This window comes from Mobula birostris, chromosome 11 (assembly GCF_030028105.1).
Source record: "Mobula birostris isolate sMobBir1 chromosome 11, sMobBir1.hap1, whole genome shotgun sequence".
Classification (NCBI taxonomy): domain Eukaryota; kingdom Metazoa; phylum Chordata; class Chondrichthyes; order Myliobatiformes; family Myliobatidae; genus Mobula; species Mobula birostris.
This window is the reverse complement of record NC_092380.1, coordinates 20,039,175-20,061,828: the sequence shown is the minus strand read 5'-3', so window position 1 is coordinate 20,061,828 and position 22,654 is coordinate 20,039,175. Positions and strand designations below refer to the sequence as shown.

The following is a 22,654-nucleotide window of genomic DNA, read 5'->3' as shown; positions in this document are numbered from 1 at the left end:
CCGGCCCATGCGGATGGTTGGCCGGATCGATGCACTCGGCCACCCATTCCTTTGATTCCTCCCCCTCTCGCCAGTTCCACGCGCGCTCACCTCCAGGGACCCTTTGCACTGTGACCGTCCGTGGAACGACAGTACCGACCCCTCGATTCTCCTCGTCCCTGACTCCACTCACTTGGCACGGTTGTATATCCGTGCCGTGGCACCGAAGCGGGAGTGGTCCACAGGTCTTTGAACAAATCCTGAATGTCATGAACTTCTAACGCAGCTTGGCCAAATCCACGGTGTTTGGGGTAGATTTTAGACTTTCCTGTACACTGACAGATCTTTTTCTCGGTCGGATGCAGATCTTCCTAGCTCTGCGGAAATATTATGGAGCTCCGTGCACGCCGGAGACGCGGTAACGGTGGAATGCCGACTGCAGGAAACATCCGATCTACGGTACTGGTTTATGCAACGTCCCGGTCAAGGACCCACTACCATCCTCTTCCACCGCGCCTCTGGCGGCCCCGCCAGCTACTTTAACGGATACGGCCATAATTTTACTCCCTCCTTTGACCGCAGAACCCACTGCTCCCGACTAAGGATTGCGAATATCAGTGTTTCGGACGCCGGGGTGTATTATTGCGCAGCCCGGACCGGGGGCGAGATGAAATTCGGTACTGGGACTGCGCTGGCCGTGACAGGTATGAAAACAACTCCCAACACCCACCAACCACCCCACCCCCGCCGTCCCAATCCCTGTTCCCAAAGCTGCTGGGGTCAGTACGGGAGAGAAGGGGAAACGGTATCAAAGCGTCCTGCTCGCCGGAATTGTATCTGTAAGTTAAACTGGAGCGAGGCATTTACTAAAAGCAGGTCACCTAAGCTTCTCTCTCCGTTCGTACGGAATGATTTGCATTTACATAGTGCCTGTCACGGCCCTGGGGTGAAAGTGCTCCGTGGCCGATGTAGGGAAGTAACTGGAGACACTAGTGTGAGAAGTTTCCCGGCAGGAGAACAAATCCTTCAGCGCAGACCAGAACATCTCGTTGCTCTGAAATCAAGTTAAAATCAGTAGTTATTGTTTAAGCGCCAAGTTCACGTCTAGGAAAAGCAAAAACAAACTTCAGGTCGGACAGCGTCAGTGGAGAAAGAACATGAGTGAACTAGCAGTTCAGATGGATGATCGCTCTAGAGGAGGTGCATGTGAAGGTAGGAGATGGAGACTGGTAAGAAAGGTGGCTGTGTCATTCTCAATCTCCATCTCACTCTCACTCTTCCTAACAGGCAGTTCCTTTGGGCTAAACAATTTCAGAAAGCTAGCTAGGCACACACAAAATGCTGGAGGAACTCAGTAGGCCAGGCAGGACAGCCGAAGGGTCTCAGCCCGAAACGTCGACTGTACTCTTTCCTCAATGCTTCCTGGCCTGCTGAGATCCCCCAGCATTTTGTGTGTGTTGCTTGGATTTCCAGCACCTGCAGATTTTCTCTTGTTTGTGATCAGAAAGCAAGCCTTTCCAATTTGTGTTGGAACTGATGTAGGAACACCAACTTATAATGTGGATCCAGTTTCTCTCTCCACAGTTGCTGCCTGACTTATTTGGGGTTTTCCAGCATTCTGTTTTATCTGCAAATTCCAGCAACTGCAGGGTTTTGTATCTGTTCTCACCCTTGTCTTACTTATAGCCCCCAACAGATTCTTGTTCAGACAGATTAGCTACCACCTAAACCCTCCCCCAGCCAACACCAAACTGTGTCGCTCAGTTACTGGTGTTAGTTCCTGCCACCCTCACTCCCCTCTCCAACTTAAACACACACCTAAAGGCAATCGCTGGGCAGAAGACAGAATGTCCAGGTGGATGAGGTCTTCGATTATGCCTGCTGCTTTAGAGAGGCAGTAGGAAGTGTTGAGAGAGTTCACAGAGGGGAGCCCCATCATCGTATTACAGATCTTCCTACCAAAGCAAGCAACCCAGGCCCCTCTCACTGAAATCCCTCATCTCAGGAACTATTCTTGTTAATATCTCTATCTCTCTCCATTTCTCTCTCTCTCTCCCTCCCTCTGTCTCCTCTCTATCTCCCTCTATTTCCTCTCTCTTTCCCTCTCTCTCCCCTCTATCTCCCACCCTCCCACCCTCTCTCTCTCTTTCTCTCTCTATCTCTCCATCTCTCTCTCTCTCCCTGTCTCCTCTCTCTCCCTCTATCTCCCACCCTCTCTCTCTCCTTCTCTCTCCCTCTCTTTCTCTATTTCCTCTCTCTCTCTATCTCCCTCCTCTCTCTCTCTCTCTCTCTCTCACTCACTCTCTCTCTCTGTCACTCTCCCCCCCCCTCCCCCCCCCCCACTTCTCTTGCTGTTTCTTGGAAATGAATGCTATACCACAGCTGAGGCTGAACAAGCATTTTATGAAAAGGTTCAGCATGGCATCCTTGCTTTTCTACCCTACACCCACGGTGAGAAAGGATCACCTTTACCTTATCAACTGCCTTCCCGCTCTGCCCTGCCACTTTCAATGATCTGTGCATCCAAGGTCCTCACTCCATCAGCTCCTGCACTCCTTTCAGAATCAAGTTCTAGGTTCTCTCTCCTCCTTATCCTATACAAATTGGATCATTCTACATTCTCCCATGTTAAAATTCATCTGCCACTCTTCTGCCCATTCCACCAACCTGTTCATCTTCCACTGCATATGTGTCCTGTACAGACATGGAAGCTGTGGCTTGAAGCCCACCCTCTGAAGGCAAGATCATTGTATGGAATAAAGAAGTGATCCCTGGGGCAGACCACCATTCACTTTCCTTTAATCAAAAATTAAATCCATTGCCACTGCCTGCTTTCCAGCCTTTCCTTGTTCTGATGGAAGATCAACCTGAAATGTTACCCTCATCAAAACCTGCTGAGCGATTTCTCAGGGTTTCTGTTTCTGCTCCCAGTCTGTGAAACTGCCTTGCAATTTCAACAGAAGTCGAAACTCACTTAATGTAGGCAGCTTTGAACCCCACACAAAGAAACTGTGCAGAAATACAGTAAATGTCCCTGTATTAAGTTTTGCAATGGAAGTTCTCATCTGCAATAAGCTTTCATAAGTTGGTAGTAACAAGCAAGCTACCTAGTCAGCTGGTGTTTGAGGGTTACATGTTGCATAGTGAAATATAATCATACAGTGAGAAATACCCCATATAGTACATGGAGCTGCACCACAGACCCTTTTATTTCAGCTTTCCAGCTTCTTCACTTCCTGTAATGTTTTTTTTCAGTACAATTACAGATGGTATAAATACAAAGTTCGAAGTAAAATTATAATCAAAGAGCATATAATTTAGCACATACAGTGCTGACGTTTGTTTTCTTGTGGGCATACACAGTAAATCCAAGAAACACAATAAAGACTGCACGTAACAAGATAGACAAAACAGCCTGTGTTCAAAAGACAACAAAACTGTACAAATGCAGAATAAAATAAACAAATAAGAAATAAATATCAAAAACATGAGATGAAGAGTTGTTAAAAGTGAGTCCACAGATTGTGGGAAAAGCCCAGATCTGAACCAGAGGGGATAACTTCACTCAACTTCACTTGCCCCATCATTGAATTGTTCCTACAACCAATGGACTCACTTTCAAGGACTCTTCATCTCATGTTCGCAATATTCATTACTTATTATTATTATTATTATCACTTATTTTTTCCCAGCTCAAGCTGGTAAAACCTTAAGTACAGGCACAGCCAAGCACACTCGTTTTTCAATTGCTAGGAACTCTTGGACTATTCCAGTGGTGTTTAGTATTGCGGCTTCTGAAGATTTACATAAATATTGCTGTGCAGGCCTAATTGTTTAATAATATTGTGTAGTGTCTTTGGGATGATACCAGTTGTAGATGTTACTATTGGGACAATGTATACCCTGTTCATGTTCCAAAGTCTTTCAATTTCCTCTTTTAATTCTGCATATTTCTGGTGTTTTTCACTAACTGATTTCTGTACGTTATGTGTGTTTGAAATGGCCATGTCTATTAAGTAAGTTGTTTGCCCAAATGGAATGCTGAATCCTGTTTTTTTTCATAAAAGTATATCCTTAGAAGTTTATCTGACATAGAAACATAGAAAAATAGAAAACCTACAGCACAGTACAGGCCCTTTGGCCCACAAAGCTGTGCCAAACATGTCCTTACCCGAAAAACTACCCAGGGTTACCCATAGCCCTCTATTTTTTGAGCTCCATATACCTGTCCAGGAGTCTCTTAAAAGACCCTATCGTATCCACCTCCACCACCATCGCTGGCAGCCCATTCCACACACTGACCACCCTCTGTGTAAAAAACTTACCCCTGATATCTCCTCTGTACCTACTTCCAAGCACCTTAAAACTGCCCTCTCGTGCTAGCCATTTCAGCCCTGGGAACAAGCCTCTGACTATCCACACAATCAATGTCTGTCATCATCTTGTACACCTCTATCAGGTCACCTCTCATCCTCTGTCGCTCCAAGGAGAAAAGGCCAAGTTCACTCAACCTATTCTCATAAGGCATGCTCCACAATCCAGACAACACCCTTGTAAATCTCCTGACTGTTGTGTAATTTTTTAAAATATCTGTTATTCATCTTCCTCTGGGTAGTGTTAATCTAAGTGTGCTCAAGTGTACATAGTGTTTTCTAAAATTTGTCATTTCAGTTCTTATTTTGGTTTGTAAATTTTCCGGATTGGTTTTGGACCAAGATATTATTCCAAAAGAATACCTTTATATGGGTATAGTGAAAGTGCATTTTTGCCTTTGTTATATTTTTACCATTGAGTCTGTTTCGCAGATTTTCTTAAGCCTTGAAGTAAATTCTGTTGAACATCTTCTCTTTATCCTCCTATGATGTATTTGCTTTATTTGTTGTTATGTTTCATATTCATCCATCAGTAGTTTTATACCCTGCTGCTTTGTCTTATACCCTACTAGCTCGATCGCACCTTTCTTTATGTTTAATGTTCTGCACTATTCCAGTCCAAAGTTCACGTTTATATCTTTAGAAAATTGTTCTACTATTGGAATTAATTTATTTTGCTTTACTGATAAGGAGCGTATAATTTCAACTTTGTTTATGTATAGAAGGTGTGTCAAGGCATAATTCGTGTGGCTGTTTCTAATTTGATACCCTAAATTAGAGAGCGGGTTTAAAGCTGGACAAAACCACAGTGGGCTTTGAGAGCCGCACTGGAAAATGCCTCCGTTTGTTTTGATAATGGTGGCTGTCCTTCATCTTGGTTGTTAACAGATAGTGTGATTATATACGCCAATGCTTCATCAGACACTGTAGGAATTCTACAGGTATTGGGTGCAGTTTTATATATATAATTTCTTATTTATTTTTTCTTTCGTATTTGCAGTTTGCTGTCTTTTGCACACTAGTTGTCTGCCCTGATGGTGCGGTCTTTCATTGATTCTATTGTGGTTATTGGATTTATTGAGTATGAAAACGAATCTTAGGGTGGTACATGGTGACATATATGTATTTGATAATAACTTTACTTTGAACTCAAGTATCTGAACCGTTTAAAGTTTCGTTGAAGTATCAGAATCACAGGTGATATAAATCGAAGCGTCGGTACAACTCGGCAGATGTATGCCAAAAGGCAAATCCACAATATTCTGTCGCACATGTGAAGCTACAGACTTCGGTATTGAAATTGAGCTTGTTTTTCTGTGGTAGTATAACTCCGGATATCACAGTTGCAATAGAGACTAAATTTATCCTTCACCGTATTGAGAATATTGTTTGTGGGGGTTCAGACATGGCTTTGTGTCCATCTTGTACAATTAGCGGCAAATATATGTTTAAATGTAGATACACGGGGGCTGCTGATGAATTTCAAATTCAAACCGTTCTGTTACAACGCTTGCTCCAATGAGGTGAATTGGATGTAACGCGATTGACGAAAACAAATCAATAATTTGTATTACGGGGCCGAATTGTGATAATCAGATTTCGATCAGGAATTAGGGTTGCTTTGGAAATTGACTACCAGTAAAAAAAGTAGTCTTGGAGGGAAAAAAAAAGTGTTTAAAAAAAACCGTTTCGATATAACATCCTCACCGAGCGGCAATCAGAAACCGTTGTCTCTTAAAAACACAGTTCAAAGTTCAAAGTAATTGTATTATCATTACTATATACTACCCTGAGAATCATTTTCTTCCAGGCATTTACAGGGAAAAAAAGAAATATAATAGAATTTACGAAAAACTACACATAAACAGACAAATCATAAACACACGAGATTCTGCGGATGCTGGACATCCAGAATAACACACGCACGCACACACAGTGCTGGGGGAACTCAGCGGGTCAGGCGGAAACAAAGGCTGACAATGTGCAAGAGAAGGCAAACTGCAAATAAAAAGATAATATTGTACCGAGAACATGAATTGTAAAGAGTCATTGGAAGTTGTAGATTGTTGAATCAGCTCCGAGAAGTGGTTGCTGCCGGTGTCAGTGCGGGAGGCCAGTGGAAATTGACAAGCAATGGCTTCTAGTATTGGTACTTGCACTAGGATTAAACAAAGTAACTACACTTTTAGTTTAAAAAAGCAGTAGCAAAGTACATTTGTAGCTATCAGATAATCTAGTTATTGCGTGTCTGAAACCCTAGTCCCTAGCCTCCCCTCTCGCCCGTTTCCCATGTACACAATTGTAACGCGCGATTTCTTACGAGCACAACCATCGCGTTGCACTGTAGTGGTTATGAACCGTTTCAACGGATTTCATTTCTGTGCCCACGTTGTAAGGTAACTGGGCTTTAAATAAATCTTGTATACCAGAATAGCCCAATGGTTTGTGATTGTTAAAAGTTTGCAAATAGACTCGGGGAATATCCTAGGGCGGTTTGCAGTTGGAGTGTGAATAATTTGGGCTAAAACGTGTTGAAAGCAAAATCAGTGAAAACAAAATCTAAGTTAACAATACCCGGGAATCCATTCTTTACTAGTGTACTGTCCCAAGGACTTTAACTAGAATGTTTCAAATCAGATTTTGCTGTAAAACTAACTGATAATGACCAGACTCTGGTAGTTACTAACGAGCCACTCAGCCAGTACCTTGAGTTGAGGGAGCAAAACCTTGTGAATTGTCAGTCACCATTGACTTCTGGACATTTCAAACTTCACGTTAATCTCTCACCTCAAGCTTAATCAACACTTTTAAGAACTTGCTGGATTGTACATTAAATAGATAAAGATTGGCTTTACTTGTCATGTGTATATTGAAACACACAGTGAAACGTGTCACTTGCATCAAATCACGTCAGGGAGGGTTGTGCAAGTGTTGGCCATGCTTCTGGTGCCAAGATAGCATGCCCACAACTCGCTAAGCCTAACCATACATCTTTGGAATGTGGGAAGAGACCGGAGCACTCGGAGGAAACCCACACGGTCACGGGGAGAACGTACAAACTCCTTACAGACGGTGGTGGAATTTGAACCCTGAGTGGTATTGCCGGTGCTGTAAAGTGATGCCCTAACCACTACGCTACTGTGTCACCTTTGTTTAGTTACTCATTAAATTGGACATAGAAAAATATGACTAATAATTAATAGTATAAATACATTTCCACACAATGGTGACTGCTAATGACTGCCATTCAATTTCTCTTGCTGGAGAAGTGTGGAATCTTGGGTTATGAAAAATCTTAGGAGAGTTTAGAAAAATAATCTTTAACATTTACCCTTTTTATTACTTTTTCTATCTGGCTCTGAACGTATGTGATGTAACATTGGTTTCACTCACTTTAGTGACCCTTCTTGCTAGTGAACTCTCTGCTGACTCCTGTCCCAACGTCACTTGATGTCGTCCTCTTATTCATCAGTGTCCCAGTTCCCTCATCCCCTCTCTGTCTATGTATTCATTTGGTTAGTCAGTATTCTTATAATGTAAATGCCAAAGGTAACTGAGCAATTGCAGTGCATGTGGAGTATGTGTGAAACCTGTATGTGAGATTCTCTCTTCCAATTAAGTCTAGAATGACCACCAATGAGTGAGCTACAAACTGGTGCTTGATGAGTGACTGACAGAATGGGAATATTACAAGGCTTCATCTACAAGAGTGACTTGGATAATTTGTATAGCATAAAACAATAGCTATCTCAGACTGCTTTGTAATCAATGGCTTTGGATGGGTCTCTCTGGATAAAAAGTTTTTCAAGGGTACATTTAATGTCTGAGAAATGTATACAATATACATACTGAAATTTTTTTTCTTCACAACCCATCCACGAAAACAGAGGAGTGCCCCAAAGAATGAATGACAGTTAAATGTTAGAACCCCAAAGTCCTCCCCAGCTCCCCCTCCCACGCATAAGCAGCAGCAAACCAACAATCCTGCCCTCCCTCAGCAGCAAAAGAAGCATCGGCGCCCTCCACCAAGCACTCAAGCATGCAGCAAAGCATCAATAAAGACACAGACTTGCAGTACCCCAAAGACTACTTGTTCACCCAGTATTCGACATACCACAGGCTCTCTTTCTCCCTAATAAGGAAAAAAAAAGGTGACTCTGTTTCACCAAAGATTGAAGAACAATTTGGAATTCATCTGTGGTTTGGGATGGTTTATATAAAAAGAGATGAAATCTGTTATAGCTTGAAAGATGTCAAACATTTCAATCCCTGAGACAGACCTTTAGCAGTGATTATAAGACAGACTCTGTCCTGATAGCATGAACATTGATTTCTCGAACTTATGGTAATTGCCCCTGCCACCCTCCTCTTTCACCTTATCTCCTTACCTGCCCATCACCTCCCTCTGGTGCTCCTCCCCTTCCCTTTCTTCCATGGTCTTCTACCCTCTTCTATCATATTCCCCCTTTTCCAGCCCTCCCCCTTGCCCAGTTTTCACCTGTCACCTACCACCTTGTACTTCTTCCTCCCCTCCCCCCACCTTCTGACTCTGACCTCTCCCCTTCCCTTCCTGTCCTGATGAAGGGTCTCAGCCCAAACGTCGACTGTTTACTCTTTTCCAGAGATACTGCCTGGCCTGCTGAGTTCCTTTGGCATTTTGCGTGCTTTGCTTTGGACTTCCAGCATCTGCAGATGTTCTCAAGTTTGTAAGACAGGGGTCAAGTTTAGTAAAGAGTCTGTCCATCAGCTAAACTCTCCGACAGGATTACTGCCACTGAAAAGCACTAAAATCAAAAATATATTCATGGATGTTTGCACACTCTTTCTTACACTAGAACCGTTCCTTACCCAAACATCGTGGTGAATTCAGTCGGTTTCGGTGCCCAATTCTCTAACTTCAGTGGTTAGTAGGATGACTTGACACATAGGAATTGTTTGAAGGTGTAACTGACAGCTAATGAAACTGAAAACCCGTAACTATAAAGACGAACTGTAAGTGCAAGCCTCTGTAACTGATTCTAAGGTTTACCAACTCCCCATCAGGTGAAGATATGAACAAGCAGGGCATAGAGGGATATGGAATGAACGGAGGAAAGTGCGATTAGTGTAGAAAAGGATGATGGTTGGCATAGATACAGTAGGTTGAAGAGCCTGTTTCTATGCTGTGAAAAGTAATTTGTAAATATGCATCTAGATTATGGCATTTTGTATAGAAATAGTATTTTTTTCTCTCAGCTTGCTTCATTTTTCACAGAATCATTATGAGCCGAGTATATAGCTGCTTCTAGTACATCTTTTCTCCAAAGACACCCATCGTCAGTCCCATTGCCCCAGTCTTTCCTGACACCCCTAAGTGCCCGTCCAGATCCCCGATGAAAGCCATGTGCAATTACCTTCACATCATCCCTACAGGCAGTGAGTTTCACATCATAACTTCTCCCCGTGTAAAATCATTTTTCTCACATTTGCCTTATATTTATTGCCCAACATTTCAAACCCTGGTCCTTGGACCGTTTACTAATTGGAACTGCTTCCCCCATCCACACCGAACCAAACATGATCTTCTGCACCTCCAGCAGATCTTCTCTCGACTTTCTTCGCAACAGCTCCACGTAGTTCCGTGAAGCAATGTTTAGCACTCTGGGCTCTGAATGCAGCGATCTGAGTTCAAATCTCGTCGGAACCTGCTACTTTCTATTTTGGATAAGTACGTGGATGGCAGGGGTAATGGAGAGCTATGGTCCAGCTTACTTTTATACTTGTCCAGAGAAGAGGACCACCATTTTGACTGATAACGTCAAGGAGTAGTAGTCATTTAGTATTAGTTATTGGTTCCAGCTGCAGTGTTGGTTTTAACTTTCAGTTTGAGTGTTTTAGTTAATGGGCCCTGTTTATTGTTTCTCTTTTCCTTTAAATTCTAGAACAGTTCTCCTTAAAGTCAGTGAACTATTGACCTACTTGTTTCTCTCTTTCACTGCACTTGCGCCATATCTGAATATGACAGCGTGTGGATTGGTGGAATAATTGGTCACAGTAAATTTCCCCTAGACCAGGGGTTCCCAATCTTTTTAATGCCATGGACCCCTAGCATTAACCCAAGGGGTCTGAGGACCCCTGGTTGGGAACCCTTGCCCTAGTGTGTGGGTGAATCTAGGGGGAGTTGATGGAAATGTGGGGAGATTAAACAGTCAGGGTTGAATTAGTGGGTCAAAGGGCCTTTTTCTCTAGTGGTATTTATGTATTGCCTCCATGTGTTGCTATTGATAGGAAACAGATTGGAAACTTGCTATCTTGGGATCATTTAGGTGAACATTCTCGCATCCATTTCTGATGCTGTTGAGTCTTACAAGACACGTCAATCATTTCTGGATGCCCTTTAACCAAAGAAAGCCAGATCATCTTGCTGGAGTTGCAATATTGCTCTTCAGACTTTCACCTCCCACTGGATAGTGAATCTCAAAATACTGCAGGTGCTGGAAATCCGAAATAAAAACAGAACGTGCTAGAAACACTCAGTGGGTCAGGCAGCAGCTGTGGAGAGGGAAAGAGATCCACTGACGAAGAATCTTTGACCTGAAATTTTAAGCGTTTCTCTTTCCACAGATGCTGCTTTACCCACTGAGTATTTCCAACTTAAATGTCATGGGGCAGTGTCAGTGACTGGAATTTATTGACCTTTTTTTCCCTTTTTTGACCTGTGGGATGGAATATTTCTACCCTTCAGTCTATACAATCAGTCTCCCCTGTCTTTGAAGTCCTCATTTCAATGGTTTCAATATGACATTGTAGAACGAAGTCTAGGCTGAAGTAATACATTATCTTATGATTGAATTTAATTTTCAGCAGGAAGCCCACAAGCCATTGAATTTACATCACAGAAACTGGCTTTCGCTTTGTGAAGTCCAACAATCTGATGATCATTTTAAAATTGAAGTGTTGTGTTCATGAAACATAATTTGAACTAAAATTTAGAAAATTTATGAACATTTTTGAAAAACATTTCTGAAAATTTTGAAAAATTAAAAAAAGATCTAAAATTTTGAAAAAAAAAATTGACAAAGAGTTATTAGTTAAGGAGGGAAGCTAAATCAAGGATGAACAGTAAATTAGATTAGATTAGATTCAACTTTATTGTCATTGTGCCGAGTACAGATACAAAGCCAATGAAATGCATTTAGCATCTGACCAGGAATGCAAAGAATAGTGTTATTTACAAAATAACTGCGAATAAAAAATGCTGAACTGGTTAGTGATTCTCAAAGTTAGTGATGTTCAAAGAGAGTAATTAAAAGGAAAATATCAAATTAAAAAATAATACTTCTCTAAGACTGCTGCATTAAGAGATTAGCCTTTACAGTGACTTTATGGCATGGTTCAAAGTTCAAGATAAATTTATTATTGAAGTACATATATGTCACAATTACAACCCCGAGATTTATTTTCTTGCGGGCATACTCAATAATAGAATAGCAACCATAATAGGATCAGTGAAAAACTGCACCAGCTGTCACATTCAACCAGCGTGCAAAAGACAACAAACTGTGCAAATACAAAAATAAATAATAATAACAACAAACAAATAACCAATAAATATCGAGAACATGAGATGAAGAGTCCATAGATTGTGAGAACATTTCAATGATGAGGCAAGTGAAGCTGTGTGAAGTTATCCCCTTTGGTTCAGGAGCCTGATGGTTGAGAGGTAATAACTGTACCTGAACCTGGTGGTGTGAGTCCTGTACCTTCTTCCTGATGGTTGAGGGCTAATAACTGTACCTGAACCTGGCGGTGTGAGTCCTGAGGCTCCTGTACCTTCTTCCTGATGGCAGCAGCGAGAAGAGAGCATGTCCTGGGTGGTGGGGGTCCCTGATGATGGATGCTGCTTTCTTGTGACAGTGCTCAATAGTGGGGGAGCCTTTACCCGTGATGGACTTGACTGTATCCACTACGTAATTATGATGATGAGCTTTCAGATTCTTTGCTATTTCTGTCAGAGACAGCCTCTATGATCTGTTTATAAATATGTGCAAACATTCATTAACAGGAGCTCAGAGAGGACCAGGGAGCAGGAATTGGACCTGAGGACAATACCAAAGCTGAGACTCATTCAGCACCCAAAGGCCCACACTGCTGAAAAGCCCCATTCCCTCTTACAATTAGTTTCATTATCCGAGCCCTTCCCAGAAGGGAAACACATCGATCTCGTGGACCAATGTGCAAATGTTAATGGGATCACATTGTCGTCTCTTGCCCAAAGAATACTAAAATCGTCCAATGTGAGATGTTCAAAGTGTTGGAAAGGATTTGCAGCACAGAACCAGTTACTGCGATTCCTTTATATTTTGGGAAAAAAAAGCTTGGTCTGTGAAATAATGTTAGGCATAAAGGCTGGCAGAATGCATTCTGACTGTATTGGCATTATGTACATATATCGAGTGGCATGCTGTGCATTTTAAGGGAAATTACCTGTGTATGTTGAAGGTATGTACCCCCAGTGATCAGTGCCATTATAGCAAAGGTTCAAAGGTTCATTTATTACCAAAGTATGTATATAGTGTACAACTCTGAGATTCGTCTTCTCCAGATAGCCACGAAACAAAGAAAGCCATGGAAGTCATTCAAAGATAAATATCAACCCCTGGCCCACAAACCTCAACCCCTCTCCCTTGCACAAAAATATTAGCAGATCACTCCACGCAGAAAACGGCACATAGAACCTCAAACTCCAAGCCCCCTCACACAAACAACTAACAGTTCGCTCCCAAGAAAAAATGGGCAAAAACACAGAGTTCAGAAAAAAAAAACACAGAAGTGAATGAGACCAATTTGAAATATAGTTAGTTTGAACTCCAGGCCACAGTTCAACCCACAAATCACAGAACTTCGATAACATCCTCTGACAGCATCGAGGAGAGTGACCTCTCGAATACAGAGGCCTTTCGAGGTCTGCGCACACAGAGACCATCACAATGGCGAGCAAGAGACAGGTAGTCAGCACCGAACACTCACTCCCTTCCGCATTCGCCTTGATACTTCAATCTTCCTCGACACTTTAATCAATGAGAAAGGAAGTTGATCATGGGCTTGCACCCCGTCTCTTCACCAGGAAGCAACTCGTTCTCATGCTCCCCTCCTGGAGTTTTCTCGGGGACAGCAGAACACTAGGTCACAGAATTTACAAACGTTTGTATCTCCAAACTGTAATTTGCAGGCTCCAACAGTTCTAGAAGCATATTTAAGATAAAAAGAACACGTAGAAAAAGTGAAATAAGCAGCTCTGTGGACTACCTGCACGACATTGCCTAAGGTAGTGTTGCTTGCTGGTGCTATTTTGACCGGAAGCAAAGTTTAATTTGTGGAATATTTGGAAATCCAGGAGTTTCTGTATTTGCTGGTGTTGTGTTTTCCCTCATTTTCAACATCTAATTTCATCAACACATGCTTATTTACCTTCCCACTAGAAGGTTATATATCTACGTTTATATGGTTTAATATTTCTGGTTTAAATTCACCTTGGTTATATCCTAAGTTCAATTCAATTCAAGTTTAATTGTCGTTCAACCATACATGAATACCCATGAATACAGCCAAATGAAACAGCATTACCCTGGGGCCAAGGTGCAAAACACAATATCAATGGTCACACACAGCAAAAAGCACACATAGCACATAGAAGGAGCACATAAAGATATCAGTAAAAAAAAAGCCATGCAAAAAAAAAGTCCAGACCTAAGACATAAATGCCACAGAAATCTGCAGTCGACCACAGTACAGCTTGTCTTCTGCCGAGCAAACACTGGGGGGCAGCACTGACTCCAGCTTGGACACTGTGCCACATCACCCCTGGTGGAGCGCACCAGCTCTGACGCCTCTCTCCTAGCGGCTGTAAGCAGGTGACACCACAGCTTGAGGCCTAGTCCTTGCGCATATAGGGTATCAGTAAAATATAAGATAAGTTTTCTCCTCAGTTCCAAATACATTTTATGATTTTTGAATATTGATATCCCTAGTTTTGGTCTTGCTAGCAAATGAACCCGTTCTCAGTTTACCCTATTTTTCTCTCTTGAAGACCTGCATCAAGCTGCTTCCCAGGTCCCTTCTACACAAATTCTGACATTCAGCCTTGCCTGTGACATCAAAATAGCTTAAAAGTGTTTGCGAGCTCAGCCGAGCCTGTGCCCTCTCCGGGATCTGGTGTTACTGGGTGAAGGGTATGTGTTGTGACAATTGAACGGAAATGAGCCAACTGCGTTGTGAAGGACTGACCTGTGACCTGTCAATGTTTGATGCAGAAGCACTCGCGGGAGAGGTGGTAGTGCTAGGACTGCTGGGGCTTCCTAATACCCTGCTTTGGGAGGATAGTCTCAGGAGAGGAGGCAAAGGCAATGACAGCTTTGAAAATGTAAGCTGATTGTCAGAAAGCACAGTTTGTTCACTCAACTGAAAACCTTAAAAGGAAGCTACAGACTCGCTGACCTAGATTTACGAACTGTATGTACAATGGAACATTGGTATTCATGGTTTCCTTCCATTTGACCTTCTCAGAAATAAGTGCTGATTGTCTTTCTATAAAAAGCATCATACAATCCCACACCAGAAAGGAGAAGAATCAGAGGATTGCGCTGGTGAACGTTCTTCAGAGAGCTCCCTAATGATTTCCACACCCTTGCCTTTTGACCCAGAACTCACTAATGTGTTCCTTTTCAAGTGTTCATCTGTTCCCTTCGGAAGCCGCTGATCAATCAGCTTCCTGAAAAATAAAGAGGAAAATGAACCTGAAGTGGGCCAGGCAGCCTTTCAAAGTCATTCCATCATTAGTTCGATCCCGGCTGAACCGACCTTTGGCCTCATCTCCATTTTGAATTGCTCACAGCCTTTGATTCTGTTGTAGTCCGAGAACCTGCCTCAGCCTGGAATATAACAGTGAGTCTCCACTGGGCCAAAGAAGTCCAAAGGTTCACCTAACTACCGAAAATAAATCAATAAATTTGGAGAGAAAACTTACAAGGATGTAGCTGGAACTTGAGGATATGAGCCACAGTGAAAGATTGAATAGGTTAGTACTTTATTCCCCGGAGCGCAGGAGAATGAGGGGAGATTTTTTGGAGGTGTAGGATTATGTGGGGTACAGATAGGGTAAACGAATGTACACCTTTTCCCATCAGGGTGGATGAGACTAGAACTAACGGTCATATGTTTACGGTGAAATGTGAGGTATTTAAGAAGTCTCTGAGGGGAAACTTCTTCACTCAGAGGGTGGAACGAGCAGCCAAATGCTGCCGGTTCAATTGCAACATTTAACAGCAGTTTGGATAGATATATCATTGGGAGAGGTTTTGAGGAACCTTGTCTGGGTGCGTGTAGATATGACCAGGTAGAAGATCAGGTCAGCATGGATTAATTGGGCTGAAGGGCCTGTTTCTATGCTGTGGTATTCTATGGCTCTGTAGTCATAGTCATAGTCATAGTCATACTTTATTGATCCTGGGGAAAATCGGTTTTCGTTACAGTTGCACCATAAATAATTAAATAGTAATAAAACCGTAAATAGTTAAATAGTAATATGTAAATTATGCCAGGAAATAAGTCTATTGGCTCAGGGCGTCTGACCCTCCAAGGGAGGAGTTGTAAAGTTTGATGGCCACAGGCAGGAATGACTTCCTATGATGCTCTGTGTTGCATCTCGGCGCCATCTCTGAAGAAAACATAAATCATCAGCAAGAGGTACAGAACCCTAAGTCCCACGCCAGCAGGTTCAGGGGAAGCTACTGTCACCACCCAGTTCTTGAACTGACCTGCACAACCTTAATCCTACCTCAGCCATGGTACACTGACCACCTCTTCCCCGACAATGGACTAGTCGTTGATTATGTTTTTGTTTTGCACAGACACTTTCTTCACTGTCTTGTGTAGTTTACGTTCTGTACCTGCTTACTGTCCGTTACGCCGCTGGCATTTCCGGCAGTAATGGAGGTCCCCCATCTCTGGTGGGGTTCAGGGCTTCCTTCATCGTGTTGGTAGCTTCCTCTCAGTTTTCACTCCTGTCAGCCATGCAAGTCCCAGGTGGAGACTCAGAAATACTGTCACACTCAGATGTAGAAGGATTTTTCATTGCTGTTGCAGTAATATTTTTGTTTGACCAGTCAAGATTGTTGGCTCTGAGCTGAACCCCTGAACCTGGAGGACCGGTGGACCACTCTTAGTCTGGCCTCTACCCCTTGATCAGTTTGACATGGGTGACCTGACAAGAGCCAAAGCACAAAGCCCTGACTCCAGCCAACATCGGTCTCTGGGTCACTGAAGCACGCAAGCCTCCAAACCACAACAAGGTTGAGGTCCTCCTGGAGGCCATATTCTGTACATTGTCTGAAACGACTTGCCTCTGATGCTGCCACAAGCAAGGTTTTCAAAGTACCCATAACTCAATGTACTAGTGCATATGGCTGGTACATTTCCTGCAGTAAACAGTGTCTACACTTTTTAAGTTTTTCAGTGGCTGTGAAAACTTTGAAGTGCCTTAGAAATGATTAATACAATCCTGCAGGTGCTGCAAATCAAGAATATATAATATCAAGAATAAACACTCAGCAGGTCCGGCAGTTTTGATGGACCGGGTCTTAACATCACCTCATGCTTGTGCTTTGTAATAAGCCGAGACATCGAAGTGACTGCAGAAGGCAAGTGAAAGTTTCAGTGCTGACTGCCTGCCTTTTCCACCACTGCCGGAGAAAGAGCCTGTGAACGGACCGTCACTGTGTGGCTTACTGCGGTAGGCAGGTTGGCCTCTCTGCCTCATGTAGTGTCCCGCTCTTCTCTTCCGATGAATGTCGGTGATATTGGAGGATAGTATCATGGTTCTGCGTTTATGAACTGTGGACCCTTTCAGACAAGGTTTTTATATTTTGTGCTTTTTTTTAATCGCCCATTCCTTTTCCATTTTGTTGTGTGAGAGGAGGGAGTTTGGGAGTCGATGTTCTGTTAATTTTTTGTGCAGGGGAGGGATTGTTTTTTTGGGGGGGGGTTGATGTTCCTGTTCCCTCTTGTGCAGGGGAAGGGGGCTTTTGAAGGGTTGATGATCGGGATGCTGTTCCTTTTTGTACCGGGGTGGGGATTTGATGTCTCTCTCTGAACGACTTTCTTTCTTGTTCTGTGGCTATCTGGAGAAGACGCATTTCAGAGTTGTATATAGACACATGCTTTGATAATAAATGAACCTTTGAAATATCAGATTTTTATTCAGTGCAACTACAATCCCATTAACTTTGACTCCCTTTTCAATAAGTTTATCTTTATCCCACTAGATCTCATTCATTATCTAACACATTTCCTCCCCCAACCCCCATGCACTGAATTCCCACTGCACACCCTGAGCTGATTGACCTCATCAACTATTGTTTGCACACCTCCAGAGACTGAAATCTTTTGTGGTTGTTTTGAATAACCGAGATACGAATCAGCACTATTTCCTGTTCTGTTTGACATAATGAATTAGCCTGAAGGGATTAGCACAACACCATTAAACTAGGACAGGGCAAACTGAATTTTAATTCTGTAACCTGTTGTGTAGGTAGATTTGCATCATTTCCTCTCTGCTATGACCTCTTTCTCCCCACTCACTTCACACCACCGCTGCCTGAGCTTATCTGTAAGGGTATGCGCTGAGAGACAACCAATCACGGGTGCGGAGGAACGACAAGCTCCTATGTGGAGACGCAAGCAAGAGTTTATTCATTGGAATTCCAGCTGAACTATGGTGGCTTCACCGAGTGACACCGTGAGCGGAACCATTCTCCAAACACACACACAAAGACCCTGCGGTAAGCGCTAACTGAGAGTCCCCTTTAAATAACCGCAGTAGGCTGAAGACTCGTGCCAGTCAATATGAACTTGACAAAATTAAACAGAAAGCACAAGGGCTTAACAACTCTAGGTAAGACGTCAGTTAATAAAGGCGGGCAGGGGTCATGACAGTGCCTCCCTCCTTAAGATCGGCACCTGATAGCCCAGGGAGTCCTGGGGAGCTTGAGACAGGGCTGGTGAATTGGAGACAGACCTGATGCTCTTGGGACAGGGCTGGTAAGTGCGAAAGAGACCTGATACTCCTGAGACAGGGCTGGAAAGCTCAGGAACATTGCATACAACTTGGAAGCATTGCATATAACTCAGAAACATAGAATCAAACTCGGAAACATGGAATAATCCTCAGAAACCTGGAGTAGTCCTCAGGAACGTGGAATAGTTCTCAGAAACCTGCGGGGGGGGGGTGGGTCATGGGAGACACAGGAAACCTTGATGACCTTGAATATAGACTAGAGAAGTTTGGAATGTGCATTTGAGAAACTTGGAAGGTATCCTCGGGACAAGCACTGAGGATAGAAGGAACCCTCACCTCCAGCTGACCGATGTCCAAGCCACTGTTGAACTTCTGCTGGGTCCATTTAGATGGTGGGTCTTTCTGTCATGGTGTGTGCTGACAGACGACTGAACCCCTCTGTGGAGGAGCAACAAACTCCTGTGTTGAGCCAGAAACAAGAATTCCACCAGAACCCCAACCGAACTTCGATGGCTGAACTGAGCGACACCGCTAGTCGAATCATTCTCCAAACACACAGACACACAAAGACCCTGCGATGAGCGCTAATTGAGAGTCTGCTTTAGATCGTCGCTGTAGGCTGAAAACCCGTGCCAGTTAAAATAAATCTTGACAAAATTACATAAACAGCACAAGGGCTTAGTGGCTCCAGATAAAATGACAATGAACAAATAGAGGTACAAGGATGATAGGAGTCATGACAGTATCTGTTTAGTGACCTCAGCCTCCAATCACTCGCGGTAGATCAGAAATTCGCTGGTCATTTTCAGGAAGCCTAATTGGCTCCTGTATGGACACTTCAACTGTGAGTCTGTTGGGGTCATCTACAGTATCCGGTGCTTCCAGTGTGGCCTCCTGTATATCAATGAGACCCGATGTAGATTGGGAGACTGCTTCGTCCACCAGAAAGAGCAGGATCTTCCAGTGACTGCCCAATTCAATTCTACTTCCCATTCCCATTCTGACATGTCAGTCCATGGCCTCCTCTACTGCTGCGATGAGGCCACAATCAAGTTGGAGGAGCAACACCTTATATTCTGTCTGGGTAGCCTCCAACTCGATGGCATGAACATCAATTTCTCAAACTTCCAGTAATGCCCCACCTCCCCCTTCACCTCTCCTCATTGCCATTTCCCTCTTTCACCTTATCTCCTTACCTGCCCATCACTTCCCTCTGGTGCTCCTCCCCCTTCCCTTTCTTCCCTGGGCTTCTGTCCTCTCCTATCGGATTTCCCCTTCTCCAGCCCTTTATCTCTTTCACCAATCAACTTCCCAGCTCTTTACTTCATCCCTCCCCCTCTCCTGGTTTCACCTATCATCTACTACCTTGTACGTCTTCCTCTACTCCCTCACCTTCTTACTCTGACCTCTCACCTCCTTTTTCCCCAGTCCTGATGAACGGCCTCATCCCAAAACATCGACTGTTTACTCTTCTCCATCGATGCTGCCTGACCTGCTGAGTTCCTCCAGCGTTTTGTGTGTGTTGCTTTGGATTTCCAACACCTGCAGATTTTCTCTCATTTGTGGTTCCTGTATGTGGCATTTGCTCAGCATGATAATCAGCCTTTATTTCTTGTCACTCTGTTGCAGCTTGAGTTCTCCAATTCTTAATCACATTGGCTGTTGGAATTTCTTCAGTAATTAACTTTAAAAAAGATTCTGTTTAGTTAACTGAACTATTGTTTTCTCTGAGGTGTTGAAGGTTCAGGGGAGACCTGAGGACGGTATAACCATATAACAATTACAGCACGGAAACAGGCCATCTCGGCCCTTCTAGTCTGTGCCAAACGCTTACTCTCACCTAGTCCCACCAACCTGCACTCAGCCCATAACCCTCCATTCCTTTCCTGTCCATATATCTATCCAACTTAACTTTAAAGGACAGCATCAAACCTGCCTCATTCCACACAGCTACCACTCTCTGAGCAAAGAAGTTCCCCCTCATGTTACCCCTAAACTTTTGCCCTTTAACTCTCAACTCATGTCCTCTTATTTGATTCTCCCCCACTCTCAATAGAAAAAGCCTATCCACGTTAACTCTATCTATCCCCCCTCAACCTTCTACGTTCCAAAGAATAAAGACCCAAATTGCTCAACCTTTCTCTGTAACTTAGGTGATGAAACCCAGGTAACATTCTAGTAAATCTTATAAAACTAATGAGGTTTACAGAAAGGGCAGACAGTCAGAATCTTTTACCCACCCAAGATTGAAACGTCAGCTCCTAGGGGCATGCATTAAAGTTGAGAAGGGGGACATTGAATGAGATATTCAGGGCGGAGGTTTTGCACAGGGAGTGTTGGGTGCCTGAAACGGGCTGCCAGGAGCGGAGGTGGAAGCAGATAAGGGAGTGGTTTTTAAGGGGCTGTTAGACACGTGAATTTTAGGGATATGGATCATGTACAGGCTGAATTATTCGTTCATTTTGACCTTGTGTTGGTACAGACATTGTGGGCCAGGGCCTGGCTCCTGTACTGCTCTGCTCTATGCTTGATGGTCCACAAAAGAACGTAATCTTACCACAAAGTGGTTATAATGTCATTCGGAAAAACTTATATATTCACTTTGATTATTAATGAAACCCGCTGTTTCCTTGGCTGCACAAGTCTAGGGTGGGCACCCTTTGGTACCACCAGATTTGTGAGATTGAGACAGTTCTCGCACCCCAAATCTCGGTTTGTGTGAATGCCGTGTAATTTGCTACCCTGTTACAAATCAGTGCCACGAAATGACAGTCTGCATACGGTTACAGGAATTATATTTATGAATCTTAACTTAACTAAAGGGTTTGTAAAGAAAAACAAAAAGAAAAAGGCCCATTGCAATTAAACAGTTGAATGCACACAAGCTGGAGCTCAACGTCTCACCATATTCACCGATCCTCAATTGATCTCGGCATCTGGCTTCATCGCATCATGGTCCTGCACTGGGTTGAATCCTACTTACAGTTTTCTCCAGCGTCTTCTCTCTTCATCTCCCGCTGAGCAAAAACCCCAAGCCCAACCTTAGTGTCCCTCACCAGAGAAACCTCCCCCGGGTTCCACCATCCTGATTGGATGGCTCACGTTCCTCTGCATCCCTTATCTCCAACGATAACCCAAACAGACTGAAAGCAGAACAGACTGCTCGTACAGAACCGCTAAATGAAATACCTACAGCATAACAGTAAAGACGTGAACCAGGACATTGCATTTATATTTCAGGAGTTTCCGAAAATGCACGTGAAGGGGGAAAAACAGGATCCGATTGCTTCATTACTGGATTCACAGGAAATGACATGCAGATTCTGTGGGATGTGACATTGAGTAACAGGACTATGGGCACCCAAGGGCGAATGAGGAGCTTTAATGTCCAGTGCAAAGTCAGCCTGGAGGATGGTCGAGGAATGACGCAATCGTGTCAATGTGAAACCATGGATGCAAATACCACGTTGGGAAGTAAGTAGTGATTAGTGTTCGGTGAGAAAGGGCAGTCCAGGGTATAGCCAAAACAAGAATCAGATCTTCCCTGGGTTACTTGTAGACAGGCCGTGCATATGAACAAGAGTCTGAAAGCCTGGTGAAATGGATGTAGAGGGATTTACTGGTTGCTGTGGGGCTACAGGCATCTGCTGGTGGGAAGAGGGACATTTCCCTCCACGAGTCACAACAATCAGAGGCTGAAGTGGAGCTGAGCAGATTGGGGAGCTCGGAGCAGACTCACTTCCTCCCCCGCTGAGTCAGTGAGGCCGTCTGGTGGCCGCACTTTCTGCGCCTTCTTGCTCTCCCGTTACCTTTGTTTCTGCTGATTTCTGATGGACAGACAGGTATCAGGAACTGAACCCTGTCGTGTCTTGTGGACCACCTGTACGAAAAGATCACAGGGTCAAAACCTGGAGCGTTTCCCTGACTGCAGCGGGATAGTTGTAACCTGCACCACCCTCATGAGGTGGTGTGTCACACAGGCAGGGGCACTAGAGGTTCTGTAGTGCCGGAAATCCAGAGCACAGAAACATTGGAGGAACTTAGCAGGTCAGGCAGCATCTATGGACGAGTTACATGGCCTTTTCAGGCTGAGACCCTTCATCAGGACTGGAAAAGAAGGGGGAAGAAGCCAGAATAAGGTGTGAGATGGGGAAGGAGTACAACTGGCAGGTGATAGATGAAGGAGAATGAGAGAGGGGATGAGGTGAAAAGCTGGGCGGTGAAGTTGGAAGAGGTAAAGGGCTATAGA

The 22,654-nt window shown here is 43.7% G+C and overlaps 1 protein-coding gene across 4 annotated transcripts in view; it reads left to right on the top strand.

Moving 5' to 3' along the window:
• The window catches only part of LOC140204910 (uncharacterized), a 35,659-nt gene that overhangs the window by 710 nt on the left and 12,295 nt on the right, over positions 1-22,654 (top strand). For 3 of the 4 annotated variants that reach the window (XM_072271847.1, XM_072271845.1, XM_072271850.1), the window contains exons 2-3: positions 345-683; positions 21,646-21,879. In XM_072271847.1, coding sequence (XP_072127948.1) covers positions 345-683; positions 21,646-21,879 — 573 coding nt within the window. The remainder of the gene's footprint in view (positions 1-344; positions 684-21,645; positions 21,880-22,654) is intronic. The other variant, XM_072271846.1, reaches the window with a different exon arrangement.